General features: G+C 39.2%; 1 protein-coding gene across 1 annotated transcript; it reads right to left on the bottom strand.

The window, feature by feature from the left end:
- Positions 1-11,346: 11,346 nt before the first annotated feature.
- LOC110876820 (heavy metal-associated isoprenylated plant protein 41-like) lies at positions 11,347-11,754 on the bottom strand. Its single transcript, XM_022124980.1, has 2 exons — positions 11,580-11,754; positions 11,347-11,510 (listed from the first exon to the last, which is right to left on the bottom strand). Exons 1-2 carry the CDS (start codon positions 11,752-11,754, stop codon positions 11,347-11,349), a joined length of 339 nt encoding a protein of 112 aa, XP_021980672.1.
- Between the last annotated feature and the right edge of the window lie 9,246 nt (positions 11,755-21,000).

Raw genomic sequence — 21,000 nt, forward strand, 5'->3', positions numbered from 1 at the left:
GATTTTTGTATAGTCTCTTTCACCATGTCAAGTCAGTCACTTTTTGTTGAGTGTTAAAGAGTCTATAACAAATTTCAATAAATTACTGTTCATTGAAATGTAAGAGATCACTTCTTTGACGTTTTACAGTGAGATGCCTCAACAAATTAAATATTGAGATGGGACTTCACCGGAAAACATAGGACATTATGATGCGCTAGTTAGACGGATCAATTTCAAGGGGGTGGGACAGAGCGCGCAGCAGTCAGGCATATATTATACAGGCATATATTACACATTCAAGATGTATGTTAAATGTGTTTAATAATAATCACGTTAATTCTTTTACAATCCAAGAGTACGTTTGTGTTTGTTCAATATATGCGTTACATCACGTTAAAAGCCGAATGTCACTGACACGACCCAATCAGATTCAATACGCACTTGTATGACCCAAATGACAATATACATCATAATACTACAATTAATGAAAAAATACGTCATGTACATGTACGGTAGGCGGCTAATACACATAACACTACTCATAGGAGTACTTGTGCTTTCAAAACGAAATGATACGATATAATGGAATACGACATCACACGTAAACGATTTGATCCGGAACTTGCAGTATAGTCCATATATATTAAAAAATAATGTATAATGGAAAAAGCGTAAAATTTAGACTATTATCGACGCGTTTGTGAATTAAAAACAATTTTAAAAAATTTAAAAAAGACCCATAGCGCTGCGCTTTGACCTAAGAGGGGCGTTTTGCCCGAAAATTTAAAAATGTAAAAAAAAAAAAAAAAAAAAAAAAAACCTCAAAGCGCCCCTCTTTGGCCATAGCGGGGCGCTTTGATGTAAAGCAACAGACAAGGTCTGACGCGGTCAGTCCTTGTCGGTTGACTTTACACCAAAGCGCCTAGCTTTGGCCATAGCGCGGCGCTTTAGGGTGTGAAAATAATTTTCTTCGTGTGTAAATAGCATGATCTTTTATAAAATGACCAAGGGTTAAACACCGATAAGATAAAACAGGTCCAATGACCAACGGTTGAAGGTAATATCTTTTATAGTCATACCAGTAAAAACTTTTGAAACCTAGGTGTTGTAATAACAGAATTGTTTTGTTCATTATATGTATGTATTACTTGCTTTTCAAAAAAAAAAAAAAAAAATGCATGTATTACTTCTTTTAATTACCAATGGACATTTGAATAATTGTAGCCATCTGAGACTTTATATTTCTAAACAATTACAAAGTGATAAAAGGATTAAATAATATATAGCAACTTAAATAAATAATCTAATATTGTAAAATTAAACTAAAAAGTTAAAAACCGAAACTCATATATAATATTGTACATTGAAATACAGAAATAATATTACTTAGAATTCAAAATAAATACAATAAAATGATTGGCTGTTCAAAAAAGTAAAAATTAAATACAATAAAATGAAATAAAGAGACTGAAGTTAAAATAAATAATAATATTTTTGACTTGCTTTCAATTTGATGAGACTTAAAAAAGATGGAGCAGGAGAGAAAAGAAACAGTGTGGTGTCTTGTATACAATGTGTACTTTTGCATTCATTACCGATTAGTATTTTCGTCACCAAAAAGATAAAATAATGTTTTTGGGATAATTAAAATCTTTAAAAAGGCCACTATAACTTATTAACAGTGTATTTAATAATAATAAAAAAGAGAAAAAAAGTCCATGTCATAAAAAAGTATGGCCAACGATTCGCTGATTCAATAATCTTCTAAAAGATATGCATTTGTTTCGCATGATCACACCTATGCTCTAATACATTGACTAGGATGATCAATCAATTATTTATACCCAAAATGCCATGCCATCTTATACCCACCCTCAAAAGCTTTTAAAAACATGGTCACATATAGTCTCTACGCATTTGGAAATAATATGTTCTATTCCACCCACGCCGTAACTTTTTTATGTATTATACAAGAGAAACATTCATAACTACGCATGAGAAAACATTAAACGTATTATTATAAACAACATATCTCGACCTATACCCAATCATACTACCCCCTCAATAATCAACACCGATTTTCATGCTCGAACCTCAACGCTCTAAGTTGCCCTTTTATTTCGTGTGGCCGTAAGCACAAACACCTACCCTTAACTAACCAAGCACCAAGACTTTTAGGTTCGTGCTACTTCATGATTTGCTTGACAATATTTCACTACTAGAACCGGAACTCCATTGCATTTGAAGTCTTTAGCAATCGTGCTACTCTTTTCAGATGAAGTTATAAAGGGATCTTTATCACACTACCTATATAACCTTTTCCAGTGTAATGAAGCTACATTGATATAAAGATTACTAATGCAACATGCGTGTCAAACTCAAAAAAACTAGAGTCCTTTCATTGGATGACTTAAGTAAGCACATTGTCACGGGGTTAGTTTCCGACCTCCGTGTGGCGTCCCCAAGTCCCCGGGGACAAGCCAATCCATCCCGTTTCTTTGTGTGGGTCACTGGTTTCGTCCTGTCTTGGACTCATCAGGAGAGCGGCGCCAGCTCTCGACCAGTGGTGCGTTCGTCGTTTGCACGACTAGGCACGTACACCTCTTCATTGACACTGACTCCATCCCCCGATAAAGTCCAGGACTAGCCAGTAACCCAAGCGTTCAAGCACAGCCCATAGCATTGCGATCTTCAAACATTTGGCCCGTGACACTCTCCCACCACCATTTCATGCACGTCCTCGTGCATGCTCGCCGTCCCATACCAGCTCGCATACTTGATTGTGCATGATCCCTTTATGTTGAGCATGATTCACTTTGGGAGGGCAGGACACCCGGAAGCACAGCAACAATGATCTTCTGTCGTGCATGTTCAATATAGTACGTCAGTTTTGGTTTTAAGTGGCGCTGACGTCCGCCGCATCGGATTAGGTGCCGATGATTCACCTTTTTTCAGGAATACGGGAACCTGAATAATTGTAGCAGCTTTCACAAAACTTCCTTTTTACGGCGCTGCTTGGACCGTAGATTTTTGAACATAACACGGAGGGCTTCACTGCAACTATACTTGAGCGGCTCTCACGATCCCATACTCGCGGAGTACAAAGACCTTTGCCGAGGCAAACCCATATTTGGTCTTCTCCCACCACCATTGCGCAACCATACTCTAAATGTTAAGCTCATTTGGTTAAGAGTCACGTTCCAACGTATCCGAGAATCGTTCGGCTCTGATACCAAGTTGTCACGGGGTTAGTTTCCGACCCCCGTGTGGCGTCCCCAAGTCCCCGGGGACAAGCCAGTCCATCCCGCTTCTTTGTGTGGGTCACTGGTTTCGTCCTGCCTTGGACTCATCAGGAGAGCGGCGCCAACTCTCGACCAGTGGTGCGTTCGTCGTTTGCACGACTAGGCACGTACACCTCTTCATTGACACTGACTCCGTCCCCCGATAAAGTCCAGGACTAGCCAGTAACCCAAGCGTTCAAGCACAGCCCATAGCATTGCGATCTTCAAACATTTGGCCCGTGACAACATAGTCAGTTATTGTTGGAAAGATTTATAACAATTGTGTTAATCATCAAAGGATTGATAAGTTCTAATAAAAATCATTCCAACAAGCTTGAGATAAACAAAATCACAAAATAGTTGCAAGGTCGATCATATGGCAACATCAAGAGTACGTACACCTATTACACCAAAAGAAGCTTAGACTTATTTTTAACGTCTCATTTTTTATGTCTTCCACAAACGACAAGCTTAAAGCTTAAAGTCCTATTTCCACTGATCCGACAGATCCAAAATAATTCGATCGAAACGCATGTGGTTGATCCTGCTGTCCTTTGCAAAATCCCCAAAATCAACATTGAAGATGATAGTTTCCCCAAGCTTTGTTAAATCGAGCATGTGAGACCGGGCATTTTCATACATCATCTCCAATTCACCCACTGAACAATTTACACAAAATGTTTTTACTTACAATATATTGTTTGAATACAACTTACCACAGCCACATTGTGATATGACCACAATATTGCTTGCATCCCCCAATGTTGATGCGATGAAGTGAGCATAGCTGAAATCTCCAATACATGCTATCAGTATTTTCTGAGACGTGTTGTATAACTCTGTGATTTCTACTGTCCGCACTCCTTTTTCATCACCTGACAACACGACCCGTTTAACCCCTTCATCCTTTTTCATCACCGACACGACCCGTTTAACCCGAACTACATTTAACTTTTCTGCATATTAATTAATACTTGAAAATTACTAGCTTACAATAAAAAGTTACAAATGTATCTAGCTAGAACAGTTACATTAATATATAGTAGAACACATTTAAGAAACTAAAACAAATAACAAATGAGTTATACAAATCAACTCAACAACCTATCAAGTTGACATCATCATGAGACATTGTATTGTATGATTTGCAACCATTTAGTCATCAGCACTCGTATCATGATATAATAAAACATATTAACAAATCAATATTATGCATCATAACATACAGTACAAACAAAGCCATGGGTAAAGAATAAAACATAATGTCAAATAAAAAGGACAAAAACGAAGCCCTAAAACAAGAATAAAACAGAAAATGAAGATGTTAAACAAAAAGAATCAAATAAAAACTAGGAAATATACAAACAAAGCCATAGAACTAAAGAAAAAGAAACCTGTACGAGCTGATAGGTCAACGGGGATGGATCTGCCCAAAAAACTCGTCGTCTTCGGTACTACAAACGGCGAAAACTGTGTTGCTCTCACCGCCGTTAGTAAAGCAAAGCAGCAGAGGTTTGACTTGGTCAACGATGTTCTCCATAGCATTGACGCCATTTGACCTTCTTCTTCTTCAGTGATGAGTGACTAGTTATGAGGCCATCCGTAGTCATAAAGCCCTTTGTGGGGCGTTATGCGACACGTGTCGTGTCACGTCATACAGGAGATTTATATGGCGTTATATCACTAGAGCCCGTAGTCATAAAGCCCCTACCCATCAATACCTAATTATTAATTTTCGGTTTTAGTAGTTAATTATAAAAATGTTAACTAATTTTTGATTGGTCCAAACTTTGAAATCTCCCCCATACTTGGCGCTATATATATCACGCTCCACTAATTTTTTTTGTCTCATAAAGCCCTTCGTAATGGTGTTTGGGGCTTTATATGGGCTTTATGTGGGTGCATAACGCCCCACTACCCATGACCTGAGAATGGAAATGAATATATTGTAATAATAATCTTATAACTTACAAATATCCTAATTTAGTTTCTAGAAAGTTACAACATAGTCCCTTTTATTTTCTTTTGTATCAATTTTTGCCCAACATAATTTAGAAATTTTCATTCTTCTACTTTTTATGCCACTTAAGGTTTTTTTTTTTTTTTTTTTTTTTTTTTTTTTTTTTTAATCTAAAACTTCACTAATTCAAAACCTAGAGACTTAGTTATCCTAAGTTCAAATTATTATTTATTCTTAAATATATAATATATATTTAACTTGTGTTTTATTTTAAGCTAATGCAACTTTTAATAATATAATGAATATTTACCCCATAATACACCTATTAAGACTCCCACTTGAAAGAACGAATTTTGACAAGGTTATGTAGTAGCACTTATGTAGGGAAGTCATGAACAATAAAGAAAATACAACTGAGTGAAAGGTATGAGTCTAGTATGATGCCGTTAGAACCAAATCATGCTAAACTGGGAGCTGATATACAAAGAGCTTAATGGCCCTGATATAATCGATTAACAGACACGATAATGAAATCAAGGTTACACAATCAATAAACTAAAGGAAACGATGTATATCATGCTTTCCGAATGAACAGTTGATTGCAAATGTGATGCCACCAACCCTATTTATAGTCACTAGAGTATAACCGTCGAAGACGGGGTTCATTGATCAGCAAACATGCCGGTTCCCTATTTTTACAAACAAGTTTTATAACCAACCCTATTATTTACAATAGTTACACTTTAGGTAATCACTGTACTAACGGGTCTTTCTAAGGGGGTCGCGGGGTGCCATGTTATGGAGCTTCCATCACTCGTGGAGTAGCGTGGAACACCGCCGCCACCCAATTCCATCGCTCGTTAAACTCATCACTCGTGATGGCTATGACGCGTGAAAAGTTGTAGAATGTGAGGGAAATTGTTGGGTGTGGTGAGTGATGGGCACCCTCACTAAAATCCATCACTAGTGATGGAACCAAGTTCGATGACGTGGCGGAACATGATTGGGTGTGGTATGTGATGGAAAATGGAGCACCACTACCCCTAATTAACGAGTTTTTAAATGTGATCGGGATTAATCCAAAAGAGACTTAATCACTTATTGTAGGGGGCTCTCCTCATTTAGAAGATAAAAAAATTATGCATACTGTATAATATATTATAATAAGAAGTTAAAAAAAAAAAAGAAGAGGATTACTCTTGAGTGAATTTATAACATAAATAAGGCTTACCTCATATTTACTTGAAGGATAAATTACACTTTTCGTCCTTTATGTTTGTATCGGGTTGTAATGAATGACCTTTAACTTCAATAATTACAATCACAGTCCTTTATTTGTAAAACCTGTTACATCTTACGTCCTTTGATCTTAACCTGGTTAAAACTTTCAGTTAAGTGAGATCATATACAAGCCATGTGAGGACAAAACGGTCATTTAATACATAAAAAGGAATGTCATAATTCAAATTAAAAAAAATCTATAAACCTGAACCATCCCCTCCCCTATACACTCATATGTGATGAAAGAACTAAAAAACAACAAGATCCAACCTCTCACATTCACCAAATCTTGACCACTACAAAAAAAAAAAAAAAAAAAAAAGAAACTCACCAAGAAATCTACTTTCACTGTCTGTGTGCAAACACAAATCCTCCAAATCTACAAAAAAAACCTCATGAACAAAATTAATGCCCGTTCACTTCAAATTCTTCGATCTATTTACAAATTTCAAGTCAAAATCCAAATCGATAGTCTAGAAATCTGAATCAAACACAACTACACCACCTCACCAGCCTCTCTATCTCAACTTTATCTCTATAACTTCCACCAACCCTCACCATCACCATCGACTTCATCGAATGAATTCACCACGACCACCACCGTAAAAAACAAAAATAAACACAAATCAAGAGGAGACAACGAAAATAAAAACTTCGATTTTGCAGATATGCAAATGTGGTGGTGGTGGTGTTTACGGCGGGGGTGATTCTAGGGCAGTGGTCGAAGAGATCGTCGCCTCCCCCTGCCTCCGTTGTCTTCACATAACGATGACACGCTGTCAGACATAACCCGCTCTGTGTTGTTGGTAGTGATTTTAGGTGTGATGTTGGGTGTGTTGTTGGTAGTGATTTTAGGGTTGCAGGTTTGAGGGTATGGAAGAAGAAATTGGGTGTGCTGTTGGTAGTGATTTTAGGGTTTGGTTGGGTAAAAATGGGTTTTGTATTAGAGATTAGATCCAGATATGATGTTCTTAAGATTTGGGAGAGAGATTGAGGGGTTTTTTTTTTAATTTGATTTGTTTTATTTATAAATTTATTTTAGATAAATGAGTAAAATTACAAAAGTACCCTCAGGTGCCTTGCACATGACATATTTAACTGGAAATTTTAACAAGGTTATGGGCAAGGGACGTAAGGTGTAATGGTTTTTCTAAAAAAAGGACTGTGATTGTAATTATTGAAGTTAAATGCTATCTATTGCAATCTGATACAAACATAAAGGACGAAAAATGTAATTTACCCTTACTTGAATGAAATTCATGGTAAACAATTGCATGTGATGTAATCCATCCTATTCTACTTGTTGCTAATATGCGTGAGTTCGTACTTTGGTTAGGTTATGGGCCATATATGTACATATAACCGATCCAATTTTTAATAATTTTAAAGCTATTATTTTTTGCAAACGTTTATTTTTTTAGAGGATATCTAATTTATAATAAAACTTTTCTGGCATGAAGTATATTATTTGTGACGATTCGATTTGGCTATTTCTAGTTATAAAATCATGACAAGACCATTAGTTTCTTAGTTTGTTCGGTTGTTTCGGTTATGGTAATATGGTATCCCGACTTTTCTACTCACAGGTAAATAGTAGTTAGCTTACAAGAAATCCACCATGACTTACTAATTCATATTTCAAACATGTACAATACAACTCCACACAAAATGTTGTTTAGTCCATTAGTCCAAAGGAAACTTATTGGCGAAGAAATTATACATAATTTTTTGCAAATCACGCCCTTCTTCAATATCACTGCATTGATAACTAATGTTTAATAGGCCCTTTGTCTGATTCAGATGAATACTATACCACGTAGCTAGAAAGCAAACCATATATCGATCCATCCAAGTCAGATAAGACGGGTGTTGTATGACCCACAACTAGCGCATTTATGGTACAGCCGATGGAAGGGTGCAGTCCCTCTCTTCTCACAATCATTGCAAAAAATGTCCTGAAAACAACAACCGTATTTAAAATTCATCTCATCAATCAACTATACATTGCTATGTTTGTGTGGATCGGTTTTGCAATTCAAAAGAGGTTTGTGGACCTGACATTTGTTTGTAATTTGTTATTTTGGCATTTTAATACTCCCTCCGTCCCACTAAAAGTGTCCTATTTTGAATTTTCAAAGTCTTTATTTATAAACTTTGACCTTAAATAATTTTAATTGTGTTAGATAATACTTGATGAAAGTTGTATGATTTGAGTGTGATTTACAAGTGTTTTTATCGGGTTAATTTTCATCAAGTTTTATATAACACAAAAATATATAATTAAAGTCAAAGTTTATAAATAAAGAATTTGAAAATTCAAAATAGGACACTTTTAGTGAGACGGAGGTAGTAACATTTAATGATATTTTATATATATATTTTTTTTTAAAATAATGTTTATAACCTCTTTCCTGCCCAAATGCTCCTCAGGAATTTCCTCTTCAGCTAGCAATGTATCCAACATCCCAAAGTATACCTGTGATTGGTTGAATATTACTTACACTTTTCTTCTTCTATATATTAAATTCGGAAAAATTACAAGTTTTCTCCTTTATCTTTATACCACTTTTCAGGCGGTGGTCTTTTTAACGAATGTTGACAGACGGTGTCCTTTACTAGGTATTTTGTTACAAGTTTAGTCCTTTACACCCAACCCAGTTAAAAAACCATGTTAATTGTTGAGATATTTATTTAAATAATATAGTAAAATGTAAAAAATGCCCTCATGTGCCTTGCACATGATCAGTTTTAACAAAAAAAAAATTAACTGGGTTTGCCCTAAATGACATAACGTGCAAGATTTTGAAACATTAAGGACAAAACTCATCAATTTTAAAGGTAAAGGACAGCGCCTGAAATTTGGGACAAACATAAAGGACAAAACTTGTAATTTACTCTTTAATTTAATTTAATTAATTTAACTAATTTAATTTAAATTTAATTAATGTATATAAATTGGTTAATAAATAACACTATTTTTTACTTGCTTTCACTTTGATGAGACTTAAAAAGATGGAGATGAGAGCATCCAAAATAGAGGCATTTCTTGGTATTTTTAAGGAGAGAGTGTGATATGGATAAGAGAGGGTGTGAGGTGGAAAAGAGATAGTGTAGTGGTGTATGTGAGAAAAAATAAAATGAAAGGAAGAAAGATATGTGAGTGTGATGTAGGAGAGAAGTGAGAGGAGAGAGAAGATAAATATTTGATAGGTATTTTGTTTATGAGAGGGCAAAAGAGAGAAATTTATAGGTAGATGTCATGTGATACCTTAAAAACATCTTTTAAAGAATGCTAAGAAACAGTGTGGTGTCTTGTATACCGTATGTACTTTTGCATTTATTACCGATTAGTATTTTCGTCACCAAAAAGATAAAATAATGGTTTTGGGATAAGGCTATAGGGTGTGGTCATGACCCTCATGACCACTATGACCTTTCATGTGAGTGCCATGTAACTAATCTTTAATCCACCATCCAAAACCACTACCCTAAGTGTATGGTCATGACACAAACCATTAGCCCCTTATTTATTATCTTTGTCTAAACAAAAAGGAAATGATTTGTTGAAAAATGGAAAGGAGGACCATGGTTGCTATGGTTTAATCCATGCAAACCATGATGGATCAATCAAGGGGGTGATGTAGCCTTCTATTCATGTTCCTAGGTGACAAATCATGTCTCAACCATGATCCTCATACCCTATAGCCTAATTAAAACTGAGTTTTTCTTTAAAAAGGCAACTATAACTTATTAACAGTGTATTTAATAATAATAAAAAAGAGAAAAAAAAAAGTCATGTCATAAAAAAGTATAGCCAACGATTCGCTGATTCAATAATCTTCTAAAAGATATCCATTTCTTTCGCATGATCACACTCTAATACTTGAATAGGATGATGAATCAATTATTTATACCCAAATGCCATGCTATCTTATACTCACCCTCAAAAGCTTTTAAAAACATGGTCACATATAGTCTCAACATGTTTGGAAATAATATGTTCTATTCCACCCACGCCGTAACTTTTTATGTATTATAGAAAAGAAACATTCATAACTACCATGGGCAGACCTAGCCTTTGGTCAGGGTGGGCGGCCGCACCCCTTGAAAAAAAATTAGTGTATATTTTAGGCAAAAAAAAACCCGACCGCACCCCTTGAAAATATGGTTGAACACCTCGTCCGCACCCCCAACAAATAATTTCTAGGTCCGCCACTGACTACGCATGAGAAAACATTAAACGTATTATTATAAACAACATATCTCGACCTATACCGAATCATACTACCCCCTCAATAATCAACACCGATTTTCATGCTTGAATCTCAACGCTCTAAGTAGCCTTTTTATTTCTTGTGGCCGTTAGCACAAACACCTACCCTTAACTAACCAAGCACCAAGACTTTTAGGTTCGTGCTACTTCATGATTTGCTTGACAATATTTCACGACTAGAACCGGAATTGCATTGCATTTGAAGTCGTTCGCAATCATGCGAGTATTTTCGAATGAAATTGTTATAAAGGGATCTTTATCACGCTACCTATAACTAAAGATTGTCCGAACGAGTTCAATAAAACTAGAGTCCTTTCATTGGATGACTTAAGTATTAGATAGATTGTATGAAGCACAAGGTGAGTTATTGTTGGAAAGGTTTATAACAATTGTGTTTATCATCAAGGATTGATAAGTTCTAACAAAAATCATTCCAACAAGCTTGAGATAAACAAAATCACAAAATAGTTGCAAGGTCATATGGCAACATCAAGAGTACGTATTACACCAAAAGAAGCTTAGACCTATTTTTAACGTCTCATTTTTTATGTCTTCCACAAACTTAAGTCCTATTTCCACTGATCCAAAATAATTCGATCGAAACGCATGTGGTTGATCCTGCTGTCCTTTGCAAATTCCCCAAAATCAACATTGAAGACGATAGTTGCCCCAAGCTTTGTCAAATCGAGCATGTGAGACCGGGCATTTTCATACATCATCTCCAACTCACCCACTGAACAATTTACACAAAATGTTTTTACTTGCATTAAAATGTTCAATATACTGTTTGAATACAACTTACCACAGCCATATTGTGATATGACCACAATATTGCTTGCATCCCCCAATGTTGATGCGATGAGGTGAGCATAGCTGAAATCTCCAACACATGCCATCAGTATTTTCTGAGACGTGTTGTATAACTCTGTGATTTCTACTGTCCGCACGCTTTCTTCATCCTTTTTCATCACCGCCATGACCTATTTAACCCCTTCATCCTTTTTCATCACCGACACGACCCGTTTATCCCGAACTACATTTACCTTTTCTGCATATTAATTAATACTTGAAAATTACTAGCTTACAATAAAAAATTACAAATGTATCTAGCTAGAACAGTTACATTAGTATATAGTAGAACACATTTAAAAAACTAAAACAAATAACAAATGAGTTATACAAATCAACTCAACAACCTATCAAGTTGACATCATCATGAGACATTGTATTGTATGATTTGCAACCATTTAGTCATTCAGTACTTGTATCATGATATAATAAAACATATTAACAAATCAATATTATGCATCAAAACATACAAACAAAGCCATGGGTAAAGAATAAAACATAACGTAAAAAAAATCAAATAAAAGGTACAAAAACGAAGCCCTAAAACAAGAATAAATCAGAAAATGAAGATGTTAAACAAAAAGAATCAAATAAAAACTAGGAAATATACAAACAAAGCCATAGAACTAAAGAAAAAGGTAAATTACACTTTTCGTCCTTTATGTTTGTATCGGATTGCAACGGATGACCTTTAACTTCAATAATTACACTCACGGTCCTTTATTTGAAAAACTCATTACACCTTACGTCCTTTAGTCCTAACATTGTTAAAAACCACAAGTCGTTGGAGTCCGTCAAGACTTTGGTGAGAGTTTTATAAAAACCACAATAGAGACCGGAACAACTCGTTAAAGTTCGGGTTTCACCCCTGTCTTAACAACTTCGTTCCTGTTTTGATAAAATGGGGAGGAAATTTGCGTCGAAGTATGGATTTCACTCCTGATATAACACAAATTCTCCTGTTTTTAGATAAAAATGCGGGTCAAACAAGCAATTTAGTCGAGAGTTTGCGGTTTTCACACCTCTCAACTTAACCACTTGTTCATTTAGGAGTGCAGTGATAGTGTAGCGTAAGCGAGAATAGCGAGGAATAGCAAGTATGCTCGTACAACATTCCTAAGGGTATGCACAAGTCGGTCTGTTGGTACTTAGACTATAAACTAGGTCGTTCTAAGACATCGACCCGGACTAGGTTGAGTCTTGCCTAATTCCCTATAGTTATGGCTCTGATACCAATCTGTCACACCCCAACCGATGGCGGAATCATCGGGGCGCAACACTGAGCGAAACAGATTGTCCATGAGTATCCATAACAACTATTAATTACCAGATACTTAAACGTCATGTCCCATACCATAACATATCCAAATAAAACAGTTATTACAAATAATTGTCTCATAAACAAATACTGATTCGACAACTCATATTTCAAAATAGATAATTCGTTTATTTGTTTCTAGACTCTTTCCTAGCCTTGATTTCACAGCAAGCCAAGTATTTTAACATCTTAAGCACCTGCCACATACGTTAAAGTAAAAGTCAATACACATAGTGTAAGGGTGAGCATACAAGTTTAATAGATATAATAGAGTTCGAAATCGTTTACACATAACCAACACGTATAACGTGTGAAATGAAGCACGTAAGTTATCGACATGATCCTATCAATACCAATGACTGCGGGTTGACTGCACAAGGCAGTTCGTAACACATATTCATCACTGCGAATCATGTGATTAATGGTCCTTAACAACCCCTGAGTGAACAGGTGCTGAGTCCAAACTATAGAACTATCGTTGCTAAGGCAGGTAGACAGCAATCTATATGTAAACATAACAAACAAGCATTCATCGAGTCACGTATACATGCGGTAGTGGTTAGCGTTAAAGTATTGCGTAGTGTGTTCGATGTGATTTAGAATAAGTAACGTATGTAACATCCAAAAGTGCGTAAAGCAAAAAGGGTTCGAGTATACTCACAGCGATGATGGATTTGTAGGATCGCGAGACGACCTAACGAGTCGATCAGAAGAGTGAGACTGAATCAGAGGCGGAATTCATTGATTCAGTCTTTGTTTAGCTTGATTTCACTGTTAATTGTCTCTTGTATTGATTATGAAGCTGTTACAGATGCGGAGACACTTCGACAGGGCTTCGCCGTCGGAAACAAGGCAACTACTACTGATTTCGCTCAAAGGTGACCTATATATAGTGATCAGATTTCGCTCCAACATACACATGACCATATGAGCGAAATCAGACAATGTGATTTCCCACATAGTGACATGTCCATATATGTGAAATCAACTTTCTGATTTCCCACATAGTGACATGACCATATAAGCGAAATCAGACAATGTGATTTCCCAATAGTGACATGTCCATATATGTGAAATCAACTTTCTGATTTCCCACATAGTGACATGACTATATAAGCGAAATCACCTGTCTACATAAGCGAAATCAGCTCCTAAAACACATACACTCTCCTATTTTCTCGTAAAACGTGCCCTAATCTATACAATGCAATCTAAGACTCGATCCAAGACGAAGTCAACAAATGTAGTGTACCAACAGGATTGAAGGGAGCGCTAGAGTGAGTTTAGCATGATCAGAACGATAGCATAAATGAAAAGCGTCGCGTAAAACGGTGCAAAGTGAAAAGTGTCGGATGGTACTCCGATCGGATGGCCAGCCGATCGGATGACAATCCGTTCGGATGGCCATTCGATTGAATTGTCATCTCGTTTGGTGAGGATGTGTTTGTGTATGATGGTTTGCCTTTTGAAGTTTTCGTTGTAGTATTTTGAAAACAGAGAAGTATCTTTACCTTTCAGGTCGGTCGATCGTACGACGGTTCGATCGGACGGCGATCCGTTCGGCGAGGTAATTCTCAGAGAACAAGTTCACAGCAGTGTTGTCACTCGATCGGATAGTCTATCAATCGGGTGGCAATCCGTTGGAACTGAAAATGCATTGAACATGTTGAAAATTGTTTAAGTGTTGAAGTCCCAAACATCATAGGATCGGATGGTAGTTCGATTGGATGGCAATCCGATCGTACGGTAATCCGTTCGACGTTCAGATCCTCAAAAGTTAAAACAAAAGTCTAAGTGTGGGACCAAGGTGCTAGCCGATCGGACGGCTGTCCAATCGGATGGCAATCCGATCGGATGGTAATCCGATCGGACGGCAATCCGTTCCGATGGCCTGACCGTCTTGACACTTGGTTATTTTTGATAGTTTATAGTTTTGATCGAGACGATGTGATACGTGCTAAGCAACAGAACCTCGTCAAGCCCCAAGTGATCCGATCGGACAGGAATCACCCTAGTCCGGTCCATTCGTGGTTCGAGCCTGTGGTTCATGCTTAACCCAAAATCTGTAGTCTCTTGGATAAAATTCAGATCTGGAACTAAAACACTATAAGAATGCGTAGAAGATCAGAACAAGCTCCGATTCTATCGGTTATGAGTGCATTGAGTGTAAAAGAGTTGAAAGAAATCTTGAAAACCATCTTTCAATCCTTCCACCATGAATATGTTCAGATCTATGCAAGATCTTTGTTTATTTATGTGGAAATCGTCCAGATCTAAGTTGTTCTTGGTGGATTGAAGCCAAAACATGAAGTTCATAAGAACTCCATGATGACATCATACCAGAACACCTCAAATCTAGTGATTTCACGGTTAAAAGTTAAGATTCAAAAGATAGAAAGGTGTAGGAGTGCGTGTAGATCAAGAAAGTACAAGATTTAGGTTGAAAACTTACAAGAATCGCGAGAAATTGAGAGAAAGAGCGGCTGAAGCGAGTTGAGTCGAGTGAGAGCTGTCACATCAAGTGATGTGACATATGAAGGGTATTTATAGGGTTTCCCAAAAAGGAAAGTGTGCATGGATCGAGTGGGTCACCGATCGGATGGCTGTCCGATCGGGTGGCAATCCGATCGGATGGCTGTCCGATCGGTTCCAGCGACTGAGTTTTGGCGTTTCGATTCGTGTGTTGGGTTTTGCAATGCGATAGAGTTTCTCATTAATCCCAACCATTATATCTAACATACAATCATCCTAAATTACTTGCGTTTAGCGTTTGTGATTCGATTGCGATAGTGTTGTGATTGCGTTTCGATTAATCACCACAACAAAAGCATGAATAAAAATGCACAAATAACACATAAGTAGCACACACACGTAAAACAATATCCAGAACGCATAATTCGAGTTGTGAATGCAATTGCGATGCGATAAGCGATAAGGCGATAAAACATGCGATAAACATCGATTAAACCTCAATCATTAACAAGTACTCCACATAATACAACTAACGTAACAACACAAATAGACTATCTACAAGTCAAAAGAAGTCAAAACAGGAATTGAGCAAGGAGTGACAGATCACAATTAGCAATCTTTTCTTCCTTTGACTTCAATGTTGACTTTGACTTTGACTTTCGAAACACGGGGTGTTACAGCCTCCCCCACTTAAGGTAATTTCATCCCGAAATTAGGTCGAAGCCGTAACAAACAATTGCGGGTGCTTCGCATTCATGTCGCTTTCGAGTTCCCAAGTGAACTCTGCGCCTCGTTTGCCTTCCCATCGAACCTTCATAATGGGAATGCGCGAGCATCTGAGCTGCTTGGTTTGGCGGTCCATGATCTCGGCAGGCTTCTCCACGAAGTGTAGTGTTTCGTTTACTTGAAGATCCTCAAGTGGTACGTACAAATCATGCTTAGCCAGGCACTTTCTGAGGTTCGAAATATGGAAAGTCGGGTGGACGTTGCTAAGTTCCTCCAGTAGTTCGAGTCTGTAGGCCACTTTTTCGATCCTTTCCAGAATCTTAAAGTGTCCAACGTATCGAGGCGCGAGTTTCCCTTTCTTGCCGAATCTGACCACACCCTACCAAGGTGACACCTTTAGGAGTACATGGTCGCCAACGTCAAATTCAAGGGGCTTGCGTCGTCTATCGGCGTAACTTTTCTGACGACTCCGAGCTTTCAGGAGATTATCTCGAATTTGGAGGATTTTGTCAGTCGTTTCTTGTAATAGCTCAGGACCGGTTAATTGCAAGTGTCTGATCTCATGCCATACAATGGGCGATCGACATCTTCTTCCGTATAGTGCCTCAAATGGTGCCATTTGAATGCTGGAATGATAACTGTTATTGTACGAGAATTCGACTAAAGGTAAGTATGTGTCCCAGTTACCACCGAAATCTATGACACATGAACAGAGCATGTCTTCCAGGGTACGAATCGTTCTTTCAGTCTGACCGTCGGTTTGGGGATGAAAAGCGGTACTTAGATTAAGCGTAGTACCGAGAGCTGTATGAAACGTTTCCCATAGACGCGAGGTAAACCGAGCATCACGGTCAGAGATGATGTCACGAGGTGTCCCATGTCGACATATGATCTCATTGGTGTAGATTCGGGCTAATTTTTCTACCTTGTAGTCTTCTCGTATCGGCAGAAAATGAGCAGATTTGGTCAAACGATCAACGACAACCCAGATGCTGTAGTGACTTGATGGCGTGCGCGGAAGTTTCGTGATAAAATCCATAGCTATGCTTTCCCATTTCCACATGGGGATCACGGGTTGCTCAAGCAAGCCAGAGGGTCTTTGATGCTTGACCTTGACTTTCGAGCAAGTCAGGCACTTCAAAAGATAGAGGGCGATATCTCGCTTCATGCCAGACCACCAGTACTTGTAGCGAAGGTCCTGGTACATTTTTTCGGCACCGAGATAAATAGAATATCGAGATTTGTGGGCTTCGTCCATCAGAATCTGTTGTAAATCGGTCCGCTTAGGGATCCAGATTCGGTCCAGATAATGGAATATCTCATTCGACTTATTCACTAGCTGGGCTCCATCGTTAAGAATCATTTCCTTCTTCAAAGTGCGCTCGGTAAAACAAGCATGTTGGGCTTCGCGGATGAGGGTTTTGAGATGATGTTAGGCGGGAATATTACGAGCGCTATGCAAATACCTTCGTCGGCTTAGAGCGTCGACAACGACATTTGCTTTGCCTGGATGATAACGGATCTCACAGTCGTAATCGTTGAGAAGTTCCACCCATCGGCGTTGGCGCATATTAAGCTCTTTCTGGCTGAAGATGTGTTGTAGGCTTCTATGATATGTGAAGATCATACACTTGGTACCATACAGGTAGTGTCGCCAAATCTTCAACGCAAAAACAACTGCGCCTAGCTCGAGGTCGTGGGTTGTATAGTTCTTCTCATGGATCTTGAGCTGACGAGATGCGTAGGCGATAACCTTGTCTTGTTGCATGAGAACACAACCAAGACCAAGGTTCGAGGTATCACAATGGACGATAAAGTCGTCGTTTCCATCGGGTAAAGTGAGGACGGGAGCATTGCAAAGCATATGCTTGAGGGTTTGAAAGGCAGTCTCTTGTTCAGTTCCCCAAACAAAATGCTTGTCTTTATGCGTGAGAGAGGTAAGCGGCGCAGCGATTTTAGAGAATCCTTCGATAAATCGGCGATAATAGCCCGCTAGTCCGAGAAAAGAACAGACTTCAGACGGGTTCTTCGGGGTTACCCAACTCTTAACAGCTTCGATCTTCGCGGGGTCGACATGAATACCTTGACTATTGACAATATGACCGAGGAATTGAACCTCCTCCAGCCAAAATTCGCACTTGGAGAACTTGGCATAGAATCGATTCCCTTAGAGCAGTTCGAGAACCAAACGTAGATGTTGCGCGTGTTCAGTTTTCGACTTGGAATAGATCAGGATATCATCGATGAACACGATGACGAAGCGGTCAAGAAATGGTTTACAAACGCGATTCATCAGATCCATGAAAACCGCGGGTGCGTTGGTTAAACCAAAAGGCATAACAACGAACTCATAGTGGCCGTAACGAGTGCGAAAAGCGGTTTTGGGTATATCCTCCTCTTGAATGCGTAACTGGTGATAGCCTGAACGTAGATCGATCTTGGAGAAACACGTAGCACATGTAACTGATCAAACAAATCATCGATTCGGGGCAGGGGATAGCGATTCTTGATTGTCAGCTTATTCATTTCCCGATAGTCGATGCACATCCGAAACGACCCATCCTTCTTTTTTTACGAAGAGGACTGGTGCGCCCCATGGAGAGGTGCTAGGGCGAATGAAGCCTTTATCAAGCAATTCCTGGAGCTGACTCGAGAGTTCACACATCTAGGATGGAGCGAGTCGATAAGGAGCTTTAGTAACAGGATTGGCTCCAGGAATGAGGTCGATACTAAAGTCGATATCACGACTCGGAGGAAGACTGAGGAGATCATCAGGAAATACCTGAGGAAATTCACAAACAACAGGAACTTCTTTTACCAATGTCTTTCCTTTCTTTTCCTTCTCCACTACTACAATGTTGGCCAAGAAAGCTCTATATTCCTTGCGGAGATACTTGCTAGCTTGGACACATGACATGAGCTTGAGACCTTTCGAGAGAGTTTCGCCATAAACACACAATTGATCACCATTAGCGAGCGCGAATCGAATCATCTTATCAAAGCAAACAACTTCAGCATGGTTTTCACGAAGAAAGTCCATGCCTACTATGATGTCGAAACTTCCGAGTTGCATCGGAATAAGGTCGATAGGAAATACGTGATTGTTGAGCTCAAGAGTACAATCACGAAGAACAAAATTGACAGCGACGGTTCTTCCAATGGCAACTTCAACATCGAATGTCGAGGGGATATGGGAGCGCTTACGATTAAGGAGCTTTTCGAACTCAAATGCTACAAAACAGTTATCGGCTCCAGTATCAAACAAACACGAAGCATAAATACCATTCACGAGAAACGTACCATTAACCACATTGTTGTCAGCCTGAGCCTGGCGCACATTGATGTTGAAAGTTCGGGCGCGAGCTGCTTGTTGTTGTTGTTGCTGAGGTTGTTGCTGTTGTTGCTGGGGCTGCTGCTGTTGTGGCTCTTGCTTCACAACTCGGTTTGGGCACATATTTGCGAAGTGGTTGGGATCACCACACGCAAAGCAGACTCTAGCATTGATCGCGGGTGCCTGAGCCGCTTGCTGGCCTTGAGGAGCGGGAAGTAGAGCTTGTTGAGCAGTAGCTGGAGCTGTAGCTTGTCGAGGACATGTACGGCAGTTGGCGGTGAAGTGGTCGTACATGTTGCAATGCACACAAAATCGGCAGGCGATTCCCACTGGATGATGATAAGTACATGTCGGGCAAGCAGGGTGAGGACCAGTGTAAGCACGCTTTGCAGGCGGTGCTTGGGTAACTGGTGCTGCAGCTGAGCGATGTTGAGGTTGTTGCTGAGCTGGTACAGCTTGGAGCGGGGAAGCAGTGGTGACAGCACAGTTCTTGTTGCTGGAGTTGCTGTTGTTCTTCCCTTTGCGACGAGAGGACTTTGAAGACTGAGGGGCGGTGGCGGTTTCAGCAGTTGCAGCGGTGGTAGCTTGATGCAAGTTCTTCGAGGCTTTGTCCCAGACACCAGCCTTGACTCGTTTTTCGTTTATCTCGGCGGCTAGCAGATAAGTTTCCTCGATTGTTGCTGGTTTTGCAGCGTGCACAAAATCTGCTACACAATCTGGCAGAGCTAGGATATACTTCTTGATCGTCATGTCGGGAGTCTTCACTTGATCAGGACAGATTATGCTTAGCTGCTTAAAGAGAGCAGTTAAAGCAGCGTTGTCACCATCTTTTTGCTTGATATGCTAGAATTCGTCCTCCAACTTTTGGCGCTGATGGGAGGGCAGAACTCTTCCAACATGACGTTCTTCAACTCATCCCACGTCAGACCATAAGCTGCATCATTCCCGCGTTTGTTCCTCTCGACCGTCCACCAGTCTAAAGCGCGGGACTGGAAGACGCTGGTAGCATTCAGAGTGCGGAGATTGTCAGGACAGCCACTCTGGCGCAGGGTGACCTCGATCGAATCAAACCATTGAAACAAGGCCGTAGGGCCATCTTCGCCAGTGAATTCTTTTGGTCCGCAAGCTTTAAACTGCTTGAAGCTGAAAGCAGCTTTAGGGGTTTCAGTCCTGGACTCTTCAGACGACTTGATAGCATTCTCGTGTAGGCCTCTAACGATCTGAGGAATAACCTTCGCTATTTGTTTAGCGACGAGAGCAGCAAGGCGTTTGTCCTTCTGGTTTTGGTGGGCAGCGCGCGAGTGACGGGATCCAGATGACGACATCGTCTGCAACAGACATCGCCATGGGACTCAAACACAATATAATCGAATCTCACCTCACACGCCTAATACTACTAAAGCTCAGGAACACAATCACGTAACATAAACACATAGGTCACACACAGATTCACTTAGGCACAGAAGCACGTAAGCACGTAAAGCACAGAAGCACGTAAGCAGTCAGAATACAGAAACCTATCATTCA

Source organism: Helianthus annuus, chromosome 9 (assembly GCF_002127325.2).
Source record: "Helianthus annuus cultivar XRQ/B chromosome 9, HanXRQr2.0-SUNRISE, whole genome shotgun sequence".
NCBI classification, from domain to species: Eukaryota; Viridiplantae; Streptophyta; class Magnoliopsida; order Asterales; family Asteraceae; genus Helianthus; species Helianthus annuus.